Source organism: Triticum aestivum, chromosome 7B, assembly GCF_018294505.1.
Source record: "Triticum aestivum cultivar Chinese Spring chromosome 7B, IWGSC CS RefSeq v2.1, whole genome shotgun sequence".
In the NCBI taxonomy this organism is placed as follows: Eukaryota; Viridiplantae; Streptophyta; class Magnoliopsida; order Poales; family Poaceae; genus Triticum; species Triticum aestivum.
Window position 1 is genome coordinate 714,368,381 of NC_057813.1, and position 17,058 is coordinate 714,385,438.

Here is a 17,058-nt window from a genome sequence, read left to right on the forward strand (position 1 = left end):
AAATAATGTTACATAAAAAATTAAGTGTGATTTGCACACAAAAAAATAAGTATGATTTGCACAACCACGCCCATCCTCCTCTCTGTCTCTACATGATGGCATTGTCACTAGTGAAGTATGATTTGCAAAAAGAAAAGTCCAAGTGTTTACCATCTTGCTCTTCCCTCTGATGACTGTCGAGCGAGTGACGGTGCTGACATAGTATGGTATGGGAGGTTGGCATTGCTTTACTATGGATTTGAGACAGTCCCACCGATCCTCGTTTAGCAATACATGGTTGCCGTAGAAGATGCGATCCTCAAAAGTTCCTTTTCTCACAATGTATCCCGGACCTGTATCAAAAAAAATTAACATAGTAGTAAATAATTTCATACGTAAGATCTAGAACATCAGCACTGGGTTAATGATCAATGCCTACTCCAATGATTAAGAAATGAAGGACATAGATAACCCAATCACATCCACCCAGCAATATCTCGTAGAAACATGGGCAAATTGAATATTTGATTTATTTAAACTAACAACTAAACACTCTTCTATGTAAGCTCTAGTTCAGTCAATGTTGATTTGGAAGGTCATCTAGAACCCAAATAGAGTAATGTGTGGTAATCAAGTGTCACTCAAACATCAACTTCTGATATTTCACGGTTCATTTAATATCTGACCAGCCATATAGAACTTTAACCCGTAGTGCCAAGATAGGATCGTGGTCCACATCTCCATCTCCATCAGAACTATCATCAGTGTCATAGTCGCTAGAGGTGTCGTCATCAGCGCTATAGCCGTCACTCCCACGTGAAGTGCCATCTGAAGCATCATCTGAGGTGGTCCGGTGATCACTCTCTTCACTGCTGATGAGGATGGTTTCCCTTGCCATTCAAACATGTTGCATGCATTGCAATGAACAAATGTTAGTTATTGATATATGAAATCAGTCTTCCATTAGGACTTGTTAGCACCATATACAATGTGAATAATCTTTTCGCATACTTCTCGCTAAGTACGTAGTTCATGTATAAACATCTACACGAAAAAGCTAGTCGACAACTATTCGCACGACTAGTCAAGACTAGTGGTTAGACTCATAATCATTGGGCAGACGTAACCAATTAGGATATTTCAAGGTTACAATTTTGTGAGCTGGACAAGAAAACTTGGTAACCAACCAATTAGTAGCCATGTAAAAATGAACCATGATTGACTGCTCTCATCGAGCAATACGTGAAACTATAACAGATCTGCCTTTGATCACTGCAAATTTCCTGATGGGTTGTTGTGTGGTACCATCAGGTAATAAATATAAAGTATTTAAATTGTCCCAACAAAACGAATAATGCATTTGCTGCTGTACATACCATTTTTAGAGGTAGCCGTCGAGGTTAATTTTCCAATTTCCAGTGAGAATACGGACATGATAGAATCTCTCAAGCAAGATGACAGCATAGTGAAGGCTATGAGAACGAGCAAGGTATGCTGACCAATAGTCACCCTTTTGTATACTTTGTATTTATTTACTCATTACTACCCATACCAACAAGTAAAATCATGATTATGAAGTATAATGGCAGAAAATCCAACAGTGAGGAATTTGTTGCAATGTGAACTACTAGCTCACAACAAATTTTCATTGACCCAACAAGCCCATACCATATCTTGAAGATAGGCTGACATAACTCAAGTAAGCAGTAACAACAATCAACAAAAATATGCACCAACCAAAAATTTTACATGTGTGCACATATCATCCAAAACATGCACCAATCAAGAGCAGTCTATACTTGACAAATCCTTCAAAATATACACTAATCATCATACCATCATCGAGTAATACATGTAACTATAACTGATCCTCATTCCATCATTACAAATTTCCTCATGGACTGCTTCTGTGCTCGCCTTTTTAGTTTTTAATAACTAAGTATCAGCAAATACATATACACAGTCTTCAAACTATCCCAACAAACCAAAACATGTGTATGCTCCTGTGAATATACTTTTCGTGCCACGATCTTAATCACATGATCTCTTTCTGCAACCCCACTCATTGTTTGCATATCCATGTAACTCAGCATGTTTTTAAACAAATTAAGTTGGGGGCATTAGGGGAGGGCGCTATGATTTGTTTCCTATCAGATTGGCAGTTCATTGATTAATTCCAGGCTAAATCTTAGGTTCTGGTCTTGTCGATGCCAATTAGGGCAGCGAGCACGTGCCTTCTTTTTTCCTTCCGCACGAGTTATGGAAGGCATCGATGGCCCATGTTTTAATTCCATACTACTGACCATGATTAGCGCCTAGAGTTGAGGAGACCACGGTTGGATAGTTTTTTATTTTCGAATCTTGATTTTATTTCAGATCAGCGCCTTGCAATGAAGATTACCTTATATGACCGTTCAAACGTAACCAAGCTGAATCTAATGCTAGTATTTGCACATTCATGGAACTCAGCTTGCTTGTAAACAAATTACCTTATGAAGTAGCGTAGAGCACAATTTTTATGTTGGTATATATAAGTTGTATTCGTCTGTATGAGTGTTTAAATTGTATACCATGCTGAATCTAATCACACTTGCACATCCATTGAACCCAGGATGCTTCTTTGCCGCCATATGAGGAGTTCATAAAGGGATTAAACACGCAGCAAAGGATATACATCCAGTTGATAGGACTGGATGGACTTCTCAAGACACCTAGCATCAAAATCAGACGTGTACTGTGCATGGCCATCGCTAATTCATATGATGCAGAGCAGGATGCCTTTATCATCAACGGGAGACCATGTAGGATCACACTAGAAGATGTAGCGCATATAACAGGCATGCCCTGCGATGGGAAGAAGCATGTCCCTTCAAATCTTGATGATAATATGGAGTTGTGAAAGAAACTGAAAGACCGTAATGACACCAAAATAACTTTCAAAGGATTGCTAGCCAAGATGAAAGGCGACAGCACACCAAATTTTGGCAGGCCATTTGTCTTGTACACCATAGGAAAATATGTATGCCAAACAAAAGAGAAGTATGTGGATAACAAATATATTGGGATTGTTAGAAACATTGAGATGATAAAGGGCACAAATCTTGGACAGCTAATGCTTGACTATCTTATGGATAGCGTGAAGAATTTTGTAAATGGTGAGGCAATTCTGGAGGGGAATCTACCACTGCTGCAAGTAACTCGTAGTAGTACAATTATCACTTACCTAACATACATTACATAATGTACGAAAATATTTGTAAACTGCTTTTGTTGTCATGCAGATATGGTACTACGAGAAGTTCAGAGTGCACCAATTGGACTCTAGCATCTCGTATGAATCAAGGTTAAGGCCGCTGATCCAGAACTGGAGCGAGGAGAAGGCAAAAAAGGTTGACAATATAATCCAGAATAATTATCTGGGAGTTGGAGAGGTAAAATGTTAGCACATTGCCTGGATTATGTAACATGTATATTTTCTAAATCATACTAACGACACTAAACTGCAGTATGTTGAGGACCTGATGAGGCCTTTCATTCCAGCACGAGATGGTATGCTGGCCAAACCGAAGACTGATGCTCAGGTAAATGAGTTACATCAGGCATCCAATATATATTGTAACATTGCAACTAGTATGAAGTTATATGATTCTAACTGTTTCAAAGTCTCAGATTAAGGTACTCGTCGGACGTGTATTGACTGATTTGCAAGAAGGTGCCTTCCTCGTGCGGGAGGTTGGTGCACAACAAGTTGATAGGATGTGCACCCTTGAAAAGAAAATGGATGAGTGCCTTAGGCGTACCCATACAAATGGCAAGCTCACAGAGGACCTCATCAAAGAATTGACCGTAAGCCTAGAATTATGAGATTAGTATATATAATTGGAAATTTACGTGTACAAGGTTTTTTCTAAATTAGTTTACTATGAAAACACCCCAGACTAACATGTATTTTTAAAGAAAAAACGCGACGGAATATTTCTAGGACTGGAGGACATACATCTTTCTGACCTCGGGGCACCTTCACACCCAATGGAGGCCTCTGTTGAGAATGTTGAGCAGGCTTCTGACCAGGGGAAACAAAATGATGTCACGGAGGTCGCTGCTAAGCACCAGTGTAAGCAGGGAATAAAAAATGATGACATGGAGCCCCCAATGAAGAACCTTGATGAAAAGTTTGACGTACGCATGTTAACTTAATTATGAAACAATCATTGTCGTTTCAGAAATAACATGTGATCTTCCACGTACAGGATGAAGCATTAGAAAGAGCTGAAAGAAAACTCAAATAGGGTCTCAGTGGTATTCACAAGCTTTTGAAAGAGGTGGATGATATCCAGGGTGTGCTCCTAGTTTGGATAAGCAAATGCATTCCAAAGCCACCACAAGCCTTGAAGAATTCCAGGTGATTCACATTTTACCTATAATTGAGCAAGAATCTGCTAAAGGCTAACATGCGGTTTATTTCGTATGACAGATTCCGTTCAACAGATGGAGTAAGCAGCACTCTGTGAAGGCTACGGGATCACAAGAGCCCGAAGAGCCCCGTGCTTTCGCAGATGATGACAGCCATGATGAATCCTTTTGAAAGCAGCAAGAAGTAAGTGTGGTTGAATCGACGCCACCAAATCATGGGGGCAAAAAGAAAAATGTGGTATTGCAATTATTTAAGAATGACAAATATGCTTCGTACGATACTGAGAAAAAAAAGGAAAAACAAGACTCCATCAGAGTCTACAAATGATACCGAGGACACGAACAATAAAAAGAGGAAAATCGACTCTAGCAACTTAAAAAAGAGGTCAGAAGTTACTGAAACCCAGAGGGACCAGCTAGATGTGGTTCGACAGGATTTCGTGGCGTCACTGATCAACAGTACAAATCATGAAAAACAAATGGTCTTAGTTGATGACATTGTCGTGCTTTCGAAGCATTTACAATGCCTCACCCAAAAAGATGGATCTGAAGAAGCCGTATGGTTGGGTGACGAAGTAAGATATTTCATAAATTAGTTTATGAAGTTTCATTTTTGTACAATACAATTAACTTGATTATTGTTGTAGGTGGTTGGTGCTGCGATCCAGCTCATGCGTCATGATGACCCAATTGACACAAGGGACGGCCAACTGGTTTACATTGAGAGGATGGCCGGCGTCGCTAAGCTCGAAAGAGATGGTAGGATAGAGGAGTGCTACGAGGACGCTTTGGCAGGCATTCCTGGAACAACACAAGGCACCAGCTACCTGAAACATGATATGGTATTTTAACCTGACTTTGAACATATTTTTTTATTACTATACACATTGATCTAATTATCTGTGCAATCCAGGTTTTCCTACCTATGAACAGCCAAAACGTCCACTGGTTACTTGTGGTCGTAAACCCCAGAAGGAAGGAGATTCAGGTTCTTAATTCACTTTTCCACTGTATGGTACCCAAAGAAGTACATAACGTGGTGAGAATTTCAACATATTTAATTATAACAAAGGATTTGACATTGTATGTAAGTATTAGTCATAGGCAACTTCTCATCCCATTGGGCTTGCAGGTACGTGGGATGGAAGCACATCTGAGAGCAGCGAGGCGAATCAATGGGATAGAAAGCAATGCATGGGAAGACATTAACATGACGCAATGGCCATTATGGAACATTAATGTGCCAAAATCCGATGAAACGTCAGTCAAAAATATTAGCTTTTGTTTTTGTTTTAGATTGTTAATATCTGAAATGCTGATCTAACAACATAAAATGTTGCAGTTCTTGTTGTGCACTGTACATGCTGAAGAACATCGAATTATTTACGGGACTAAAACTGAGTAAGAAATATGACAAAGTACGTAGAGTAACACCTAAAATTATGTCATTTTCTGAAGGTAAAGGAACGATACTAACATATCCTTGCATGCAGGCCTACATCGAGAAATTCAGAAAAGAGCTACCTGTTATGCTAGTCGATTCACCCTACAATAAAATGAAATACAGGAATAGGTTCAAGCAGTACCATGCTAGGCTATCGGATGCAGCTGCGATTGAAGACGACGAAGATGCAAGCAGTTAGTCCAGCAGTGTGGAGTGTTCACTTGGCCATAAAGCGATAGAGTAGGGTGTGGTTGGCTTTTAGTCCCGAAGAAGGTTTCCTAGCCGTGTTCTTAGTCCATTGCACATGAGTCAAGTTGTAAAACTTCAATAATGTTGGTTACTATATTTTGCTTGAAATAAATTTGGTCTGTAGGGGATCTCGTAAAAATCTATATTTGCTTTTTACTACCATGTGACAGTAATGGTGCCTGGGGCAACCCTAGAAAAATAATGGATTATGATATGTCTATTATCATACGAGAGAAAAAGGTACGAGCATGAGCATAGCCTCACAACAGAAGTCAAAAATACTGCCTGATTCAACACGCAATCCCAGCTATGTCTCGTAGGCAGGCCGCAAAGCCAAAAAAATAGAGCATAGGATAACAAGGGTAAAGCCTGTACCATAGGGGGCCTCTGCAGGTGCTGCAACGCTGAATTGAAGCGATCACCTTCAGGAGCACAGTGGTGTGGCCATGGTACATCCATCCTGCCTCAGGAAATCACATAGCATGTTCTGTCATAGCCCTGCAAAACAGAGGAAAAATTACTACTTGTACTAACTTTGTCAAGTGTGTGCATGTAACAAATGTTGGACATAACTAAACACGGAAGAATGAAATGCAACATATGGAAGAATCAAATGCTCATTCCTTTCTCTCTGCTTTTTGCGAGGATCATTACTCTCTCTTTAATAAGGCTAAAACATCATAATAAGAATTAACAGCAATCTTGAAAAGGTGGATATCCCATGTGAATCTCATTTTTCATATAAAGCACATGCCAAGTTTGTTGATCCCAGTCTAGCAATTGCACAAGAAGAAGCGAGCATCATAAATATTTAGCAACATAAGCTATGAATTGTTTATAGTACATTCTAAAATTAATAGCTTATCATCACTATTGATCTTCAAATCTCACCTATCAGCCAAATTGAAAGAATACATGTTGAATGCAACGATTGAACGTTCATAGATCATGCAGTCGGGGCTGGACGAATGGGGCTGGCCGTCGAGGCCGGCGGCCGGCTTCATCTAGTCCAGGAGAACATGATCCATACCCAACCACCTTGCCATCGGACGAGATACATGGCCAGATCAAAGCTGTAGCCATGGCTGAGACATGATATGTAGAGGACGCAAACAACCAATTGGGGTGTGGGAAAGAGGTTGCCTATAACCTTGTGGCTATAGGCACCCACATGGAGGACTGGGAGGTGGGATGGCGCCGACTCTTCGCCGGCGGCCGCCGCGGGGAGGGCAGTGGGCCTTCTCTAGTGTTCGTTGAAAAGGTGGTGCCAGATCGCGAGGGAATTAGGGTGGGGGAAGGGAGGGGCCGCGACGCGCGGCTAGATCCTGCCGGCGACGAGGGAGGGAGGGGCCACGACGCGCGGCTAGATCCTGCCGGCGACGAGGCAGGGAGGGGCCACGACGAGCGGCTAGATCCTGTCGGCGAGGATTAAAACCCTAGCGGCGGCGAGGAATAAACCATAGCGAACGGGATAAAAATCGAACCGAAAAAAGCCCTGAAATTCGTACCGAGAATACCCTCGAAATATTTGGGAGGGAAAATCAGATTAGTTCGAAATATTTTTTCTCCCAAAAATGCCCCTCGGGGTCTGATATAATACACGTGACATCAGCGTATTGCATCGGATCTGGACCGTCGAATTCGCTCCGACGGACGGCCTCCGGATGCACTTTAAAATGACTCTAAAATAAACCCTATTTTTACAAGTTCAAACGGATCCAACAAGGTTTCTCTTATTTGTTGCATGACAGTAATCCGAAGCCGATATCGAGCAAACTCCTGTATGGTGGCGTCGACCGCGTCAGATTTGGCCTTGTGGGCGAGCAACTTGACCACCTGCACGACCAACCTCTGCTTATAGTAATCCGGAGATTGGGGTCGTAGCGGCCGCTGCCGAGCTTGCACCGCTGTATCAAAACACTTCCACTTATTGGTTTTTCAAGCGAGATCCGAAGCCATGAAAGCAGGTCGCTAAATAATACGTACATTATTTGAATATGATAGAAGCTCATAAAAGAAGCGCTTATAATTAAGTAGCATCACGAACCACAATGAGCAGAGTATCTACATATATATTTTGCTTAGTACAGAGAAGGCAGAATATGTAAATTCTCTTCCATACAAAAGACTTCAAGTTCTAGTAATTCAATTCATGAAGTTTAAATTTTCTACAAATAATTGTTGCAAAGCAAGTAGTAATACTAAGTTTTAAAATAGATAGATATAGCTGACAAAACACATTTGTCTACTAGCATGCTTTTAGACTTTCAGTGTGTATCTATAGCAAGATTCCTACTGTGTACAAAATATTAAACAGTGTAATGGCAGGTCAACTACATTTTACACATGGGAAGTTACATATCTCCCAGCTGGTGCAAGTCGGGCATAACACATTTAGATTTAGGAAAGATGATGCAGGATCATAGAGATAATCAAGAATGTGACACCATTTTGCTTGCATCAAGGAAAAAGGAGCACTGGACTATGCTTTGGAAGACAATAGAAGGCCACACTATGCTCTTCATAAATGATTCTACTGCAAGCATGCCAAGGCCTCTGTTTCAAGGACGACTTGGCAGTTGTTTGTTGCCTGATTAGAACAGGGTGTAAAATTGAGTTCAGGACATGCAAAAGCACCATTCCTGGACATGTAAAAGCTTCCACTAATTGTATGCATAAAAAGGCCAGACACATTCAGGATATGAATACACAGGACATGCAAACCATCTTCTGATAACTAAACCTAGGCTAACTGTTGAGTATAATGTTTATTAGGAAAGACGGGATATACTAGGATTTGTTCTGGCTTGTCTGTACTCCAAGTAGATCATTGCACTCCTATATATATGCCCACGAGGCTCAAGCAATACAACAACCATTCCACCAAACCTCTCTCTCTTTCAACATGGTATCAGTTTCCGGGTTCTAAACCCTAGCCGCCGCCGCTTCCGCACCCGCGCGCCGCCCCTGGGGTGGTCGGCCTCCATGACCGCCGCCGGGGGCCGCGCCGCCCGTACCTAGGGTTCGTCCGCCGGCCGTGTTGGCCGGCTGCCCTAGAGAGTCATTTTCCCGATCCTTTGATCCGGGTTTTTCTCTCTTTCGTCGGTCACTTTGATCGGCGTCTACTTTTTGGTTTTCCGATCTTTTCTTGATCGGTTTGCGTCGCCCACCGCCGCCATCGACACCTCGCGCCTCTACTCCGACATCGGCGCAACCGGTCGGCTACTTCACTGACCCGGCGGCCTCGCGTGACAGGCAGCCCTCAAGGCCTTCGTCCGTCACCACCCTGCTCCGACCGGGACTCCTGCATCACCCCGACCCGGCGGCCTCGCGCCATGCGGCGGCCAATCATAGCCGCCCTGCCGCCCGCCACCGCCGGCTTCATCTCGGACTCCGCCGCCACCACGCCTCCATTGAGCGGCGTCCCCGACCTCACGCGGGATCTGCTTGATCACTCGCTCGCCGCCGCGATCCGCCTCATCTACGCCACGCGACCGACCTGGCCCGTCAGTCACGCGCGCCTCCGCAGGTCCCATGAAGATCGTCTCCAAGTTCAGCGCGCCCCTCCGCCGATCGAGCAACGGGCTGCCGCTGCGACGCCCCGTCGGGCCGCAGCGCCGCCGCCTCGTGGTTCTTCTCCTGGCTGCACCGACCCGCGTCACCGTTGCGTCGCCCCTTCGGGCCGTAGTGCCGCGGCCCGCAGTCTACCACCGCCCCGAGGCCGTCCACTCCAGGCCGTCCCCGTGGCTGCACCGACCCTCGCGCCGCTGCTGCGTCGCCCCGTCGGGCCGTAGCGAGCATGGCACGCGGTCCACGCTGCCGTCTCGAGGCCGTCCACGCGGTTGCACCACCCCGCGCTCTGCCGTTGTGCCACCCCTTTGGGCTGTAGCACCGCGGCCCGCGGTCCCTGCGACCGTCCCGAGGTCTTCCGTCGTCGCCCCGACCTGCCCGCCGCCGCTGCGTCGCCCCTTCGGGCCGTAGCACCGCGGCCAGCGGTCCACCGCCGTCCCCGCGTGTCGACTTCTTGTGGCATGCGCCGCACCACATCCTTTGGCGCGGGAACGCCATCGTCCGCGCCGGTCTTCGTCACGCTGTCGGGTTCTTCGCCTACCTCGAGCACCGCCGCCGCGCTCCTAACCTAGCCGCCGCCGCCGCCATCAGGCCGCCGCCGCCGCTCTTCTTTTGTAGCCGCCGCCGCTACCCCTGTAGCCGCCGCAGCCGCCCGTCCACCTCCTTCGTCTTCGTCCAGCACCAGCCCGTCGCCAGCGTTGTCGTCTTCTACCCCAACCGCTTCATCTACTTCGACAACCGCGGGCGACATTGGCCCCGTGCCGATTGGCGCCGCAACCGTTGTCGATTCCTTCTCTGCTGGCCTCTCCGACTTCTTCGACATGGCGTACAGCTCGTGCAGGTCCCTGTCTACGCATGCACGGTGCTGGCAACACCGCCACGTGCCTTCGTCCACGACGTGTCCCCGGGCCCGGCAAGCCTGGTGCGGCGCTTCGTCAACTTCGTCTTTGTCCGTCTACGCATGCCCGGTGCTAGCAACACCGACGCGTGCCTTCGTCTACGATGTGTCCCTGGCGTTGGCAACCTTGGCGCGACGCGTCGTCAACATCATCTACTTCCTGGCGCACCACTGCGCCCACGACTAACTCGGCGACTCCTTGCGCCCGCAGCTCCACGGCGACTTTCTCGACACCGGCTACCCCGACTCGACATCGACCACGGCATTCTTTGCACGGCTACCTCGACCACGGCTCCACCACCCACGCTCTCAGCTACCTCGACAAAACGGCACAAAGGGCTATCGCCTTGCTTGAGCAACCTCGTCGGTTGCCACTCCAGCCACGACTCCGCAATGCGTCGACCGTTACGACTGTGGGGGGGTGTCCGTCGGCTTGCCTTCGGATTCTTCTCCAGTCTCACTGTCTGCATCGCTACCGTTGTGACTGCGGGGGGATGTTGAGTATAATGTTTATTAGGAAAGACGAGATATACTAGGATTTATTCTGGCTTGTCTTGTACTCCAAGTAGATCATTGCACTCCTATATATATGCCCACGAGGCTCAAGCAATACAACAACCATTCCACCAAACCTCTCTCTCCCTTTCAACACTAACAAATATATATATTTCACTGAAGGAACTCAATTACATGCTTTGTTCCCATACTATTTTCAAATCCAGAAAATGTTGTGAGCCAACAATGCATGCTTTTGGTTGATCAAAATGATTTTTTTAGGATATCAAAATGATTGTTTTTTTAACACAGTACAGACACAAGCGCTCATATACATGCGCATATACTCATCCCTATGAAGACACACACGCACACCCTACCCCTATGAGCCGCCATATCATCTTGAAATCCGGGAAAAATGTGAGCACCAGGACTTGAACCCTAGTGGATTGGAGATACCACAGTCCCTCTAACCATCCAGCCACATGTTGGTTCGCAGATATCAAAATGATTGTTGGTGTGTAAGCATATGCAACTTTTCAAATATCAATGTTTTACATATCAATAGTGAAGCAAAATAATGAGGAAATATTTGGCTTAACTAAAAGTAATCGAAAAATATATATGATGACGTCTGCTACTTCACCATATGTGCAACCGTCTCATGGTTGGCCAGGGCAGAATGTGTACCCAGCTGATCAACAAATACTTATACACCAAGGGACGGTTCTTAAGGATTTGACTGTGTTGGAGGAAAACAAAGTTCTTGAAAACAACTTTCTTCTGAAAATGCTTAGACATGTACACATCCTGTTTGATAGTACTCCTTAAGAATCATTTACTAGTTGAGCAAAATTTTATTTACGTGACGAACTCGGCCTCAGGTGAAGAAGTGATCAGTCTCCTTCACCTTGGTGGAGAGGAACGGATGCTGATTTTTATGTAGAATTATCCTATCTTTTTAGTCTTATAATGTTGATGTTTACGAGCTTGTAACTAAATCTTTGTTTTATTAATAAGACACATATTACCATGCATTTTTTATTTAGATCGTTTTGTAGCCATATACAGTATATGCTGCTTTGCTTTAGTCTCCTCGCTAACAACTTAACAAGGCAGAGGCACACGGAGCTTGGGAACAAGGAGGACATCGGAGTGCCGCCGCGTGGTGAGTCCCATGGCCTCGGCCATGTCCAGCTCCTCGCCGGGCTCCGGCAGCTCCCAGTCCAAGTGGCACAGGAGACTGGCGAGCGCGAGCTCCACGTTGGCCAGCCCGAACGCCACCCCCGGGCACATCCGCCGCCCGGCACCGAAGGGGATTTACTCGAAGTCCATGCCCCTGAAGCCCACGCCGCTGCTTCTAAATAATTACATTATTTGAATACGTTAGAAGCTCATAAAAGAAGCGCTTATAATTAAGTAGCATTATGAACCACAATGAGCAGAGTATGTGCACGTATGTTTTGATTAGTACAGAGCAAGCAGAATATGTAAATTCTCTTCCATACACAAGACTTCAAGTTCTAGTGAATTCACTTTGTAAAGTTTAAAATTTCTATAAATAATTGTTCCAGAGCAAGTAGTAATGCTAAGTTTTAAAATAGATAGATATCTGATAAAACACATTTGTCTGCTAGCATAGCATGCTTTTAGACTTTCAGTGTGTATCTATAGCAAGATTCCTACTATGTACAAAATATTAAACAGTGTAACTGTGTAATGGCAGGCCAACTACATTTTACACATGGGAAGTTACATATCTCCCAGCTGGTGCAAGTCGGGCATAACATATTTAGTTTATGAAAGATGATGCAGGATCATAGAAATAATCAAGAATGTAACACCATTTTGCTTGCATCAAGGAAACAAAATAATGGATCAAGGAAGGAGCACTGGACTATGTATTGGAAGACAATAGAAGGCCAAGGCCTCCGGCAGTGTTGTTTGTTGCCTGAATTAGAATGTGGTGTATTTAAAAATTGAGTCCAGGACATGCAAAACCGCCATTCCTGGGCATGTACACATCCTGCTTGATAGTACTCCTGCTCACTGTTTTGGTTACCAAATGAGGCATTTTTACCGAGAGGACTGGTAAACGTAGTTACCACGGTTACCACGAAATTTCAAGCAAATTTCAAACAAAATTTATAATTCAATGAAGGAGAACTCGAACCAGCTACTTTTGACGGTGCAAATAGGTTGCTATCACCACACCAGAACTAACTATGTTGAAATAATTGAGATGCTGCCGTACTTCACTGTACAATGAGTATTTTTTTCTTGAAATGCTCATTTACCTAGGGGGATGGAAATATGCGGTAACCATGGTAAATCTCGAAATTTACTCTACCTGCTACTGCTCATCAAGTGCAGCTCCAGCCAAAGTAATTGCTTATTAGCATTTTTTACTAGTTGAGCAAAAATGTATTGAAATCGTTTTGTAGCGATATGCTGCTTTGCTTTAGTCTCCTCTGTTAATTAACAACTCAACAATGCAGAGGCACGCGGAGCTTGGGAACGAGGAAGAGATCGGAGCGCCGCCGCGTGGTGAGCCCCATGGCCTCGGCCATGTCCAGCTCCTCCCCGGGCTCCGGCAGCTCCCAGTCGAAGTGGTACAGGAGGCTGGCGAGGGCCAGCTCCACGTTGGCCAGCCCGAACGCCACCCCCGGGCACATCCGCCGCCCGGCGCCGAACGGGATGTACTCGAAGTCCGTGCCCTTGAAGTCCACGCCGCTGCCGTCGAACCGCTCCGGCCGGAACTCCTCGGCGTCGGCGCCCCAGCTGGCCGCGTCCCGGCCGATGGCCCACGCGTTGACCAGCACCATCGCCCCCGCCGGCACGTCGAACCCCAGCACCCGGCACGCGGCCCGGCACTCGCGCAGGATCAGCGTCGCCGGAGGGTGCAACCGGAGCGTCTCCTTGATGACCAGGCCCAGGTAGCGGAGGCTCCCCAGGGCGTCCTCCGTGACGCGCCCGGACACCTCCCGCCGGACCTCCTCCTGCGCCTTGCGCATCGCTCGCGGGTTCTTCACGAGCTCCGCCATCGCCCACTGCAGCAACGTCGCCGACGTCTCGCTCCCCGCCATGAACATGTCCTGTCAGAAAACAGACAAAGCTTCACTCACTGACAGAGAGAAAGTCAGTACAGTAGATGAGCTCACGATGATAACGGTCTTGATGTCGTCGTCGGTGAGGGGAGGATCGAGCTCGCCCTCGCTTTGGATCCTGAGGAGGACATCGAGCAGGTCCTCGTCGCCGCCGGCGGCGACCCTGTTCTGCTGGTGCTCGCGGACGATGGCGTCGACGAACTCCATCATCTCGCGGCGCTCCCTCCTAATCCGGCGCGGCATCGAGCTGACGAGCATCGCCAGCCGTGACGACGGGAAGAGGTCCGGCAGGCACTTGGCCGGCACGAGCTTCATCCTCCGCTCCAGCAGCCGCAGGAACGCGCCACGGTCCGCGAACCGGCTGCCAATGACGGCGCGCACCGCCGAGTCCGCCACGCACGCAGCGATCCGCTCGATCAGGTTCACCGCCGCCGGAGCCGAGCCCGGCTCCGGCGCCAGGGAGCGGAGCAGCCGGCCGACCTCCGCCGCGCGCACGGGGCCGAAGGAGCGGACGCGGCGGGCGGTGAGGAGCTCGAGGGTGCAGATCCCGCGGAGCTGCCGCCACGCGCGGCCGTAGGGCGCGGCGATGACGCCGAGGCTGTCCCCGAGGAGGACCCTCCCCGTGGGCGTCATGGGGCGGCCGGCGAAGGCGAGGTCGTGGGTCCTCAGCATCTCCCGCGCGGCGCCCGCGGAGGAGGCGACGACGACGCGCAGCTCGCAGAGCCGGAGCAGCATGAGCGGGCCGTGGCGGCGCGACAGGTCCCGCATCGCGCGGTGCGGGAGCGCGCAGGCGAGGTGGTGGAGGTGGCCGATGACCGGGAGCGCCCACGGCGACGGCGGCAGCCGCCGTCGGGTTCCTCCGTTCTGAGGCGACGACGAGCGGACCAGGTAGAGCAAGGAGACGATCGCGAGCAGAGGAAGGAGCACGTAGAGAGGAGGAAATACTACTGGCTCAATGAGCTCGGCCATGGCCATGGCTCGAACGAGCTACAGTACTTTTTCCTTTTCTTGTTTCGAATGAAGCTCGATCGAGCTATCTAATGCTGCAGCAAAGCCTCACTTCTACGGTTCTTATCGATTATTAGTTTGAATCTTATACTACTGGTACTACGAAACTACTAGCATCGAAATAAATGTTGAAAATTACATCCATGGCTCTGCACGTGCCCTCCATTCAATTGCATTGAAACTTGCACAAGCTGCAACTTTTTGCCCTCGACTTTTTTAACGCACACACTCATACATACACATATACTCAACGCACGCACGTATACCCTATATATATGAGCATCTCCGAGTGATTGAGACGATACATCATCTTCTTTCTGGGATTAACGAAGTCGCCACAGGCGTCTTCCTAGTTGACGGAAAGGTCTCCCCCACTGAATGCGCATCGTCAAATGTCCTGAAACAAATCTAAAAAAATGCGGGCACCAATCGACCATAGGGTCACTGTTATCCTTGTGAAACTTCCATGGCTGAGGGCATCATGAAGTTCAAAAAACCAGTTTTTTGCACAAGGTTTGCTAGTCACTGCCATACGTGACACTAGTTCAGGTTCAGAAAGTGCCCACGTACATTTTACCATGGTGCGTGACAAAAGTGCTAGTCACTGCCATGAACCATGTTTCTCCTGTGCAACACATCCATAGTCGGTAGGGAGTGGTGAGCAAGCCTTCACAGGAAGACTCTGATTTTTTATGGCACTAATAAACTCCAAAGTGAAGTCCAGGATTTCTCTTCCTTTTGCATTTTTGGATGATCCACTCCTCCCTTCTAACCAGTTTTCTCTATGAATTTTTGTTTTGATCATAAACTTATATGCGAAAATAACAGTAAAGCAACCTTTTTTATCCGGATGTCAAGCTCAGAAATCAGCTGTCTTTCTTGTGCACACCAGAATCTTTTTTATCCGGATGTCAAGCCCAGAAATCAGTTGTTTTTCTTGTCACGCCAGAATCTTTAAAACCTCATCTGCGTCAAAAGGAATGAAGACCGAACGAACCAAGTCCATGTTCCAAGTAGCCATCAGTGGCGAATCAACCCGTGGTTGGATGGTTAGAGGGACTGTGGTATTCCCAGCCCACCAGGGTTCAAATCCTGGTGCTCGCATTTATTTCTGGATTTATTTCAGGATTTCCGGCGATGTGCATTCAGTGGGAGGAGACGTTCCCGTCGACGACGAGGCGCCTATGGTGACTTCGTAAATCTCAAGATGATATGCCGGCTCAGTCTTTCGGAGGCGCTCATAGGGGTAGGGTGTGCGTGTGTGCGTTCATAGGGGTGAGTGTATGCACGTGTATATGAGCGCTTGTGTTTGTACTGATGTTCAAAAAAAAAGTAGCCATCAATGGATCCAGCAATTCAGATACTTTTGTTGGCGGGTCAGGGACAAGAGATATAATCGGTGGAAGTGATGAACTCTTTGGTATCCAATTGTCTACCCAAATATCAGTATCTTGGCCACTACCTGTTCTGCGGATAATTCCTTGCTTCATAATGTCTCTTCCTTCTAAAACTACGCGCCACACTTGCGATGGCCGGCTTCCAAGTTCAGCATCAAGGATATTACCATCGGGGAAATATGCGGCCTTGAGAATTCTGGCACTCAAGGATGATGGTATTGGTTCCTGTAAGATTCTCCGTGCCCGCCTTGCTAGCAAAGCCATGTTGAATCCCCCCTCCCAAGTACTTCGGTCTTGTCATAACCTCCCATAATGCTGGTTTTCGCTGTCCTTGGTTGGGTTGCAACCCCACCAGAACTTGCGAACGATAGAATTAATATGATTGCATAAACCCCTAGAAAGTTTAAAGCAAAACATGGAATATACTGAAATTGCCTGAGCAACCAATTTGATAAGAACATCCTTTCCTCCTGCTGATAATGATTTGCCCTTCCAACC

At 47.1% G+C, this 17,058-nt stretch overlaps 1 protein-coding gene across 1 annotated transcript; it reads right to left on the reverse strand.

Annotated features, from left to right (window-relative positions):
- Positions 1-13,228: 13,228 nt before the first annotated feature.
- On the reverse strand, positions 13,229-15,201 carry LOC123159698 (desmethyl-deoxy-podophyllotoxin synthase-like). The gene is made up of 2 exons (XM_044577516.1): positions 14,210-15,201; positions 13,229-14,143 (listed from the first exon to the last, which is right to left on the reverse strand). Exons 1-2 carry the CDS (start codon positions 15,128-15,130, stop codon positions 13,535-13,537), a joined length of 1,530 nt encoding a protein of 509 aa, XP_044433451.1. The 5' UTR covers positions 15,131-15,201; the 3' UTR covers positions 13,229-13,534.
- Positions 15,202-17,058: the final 1,857 nt, after the last annotated feature.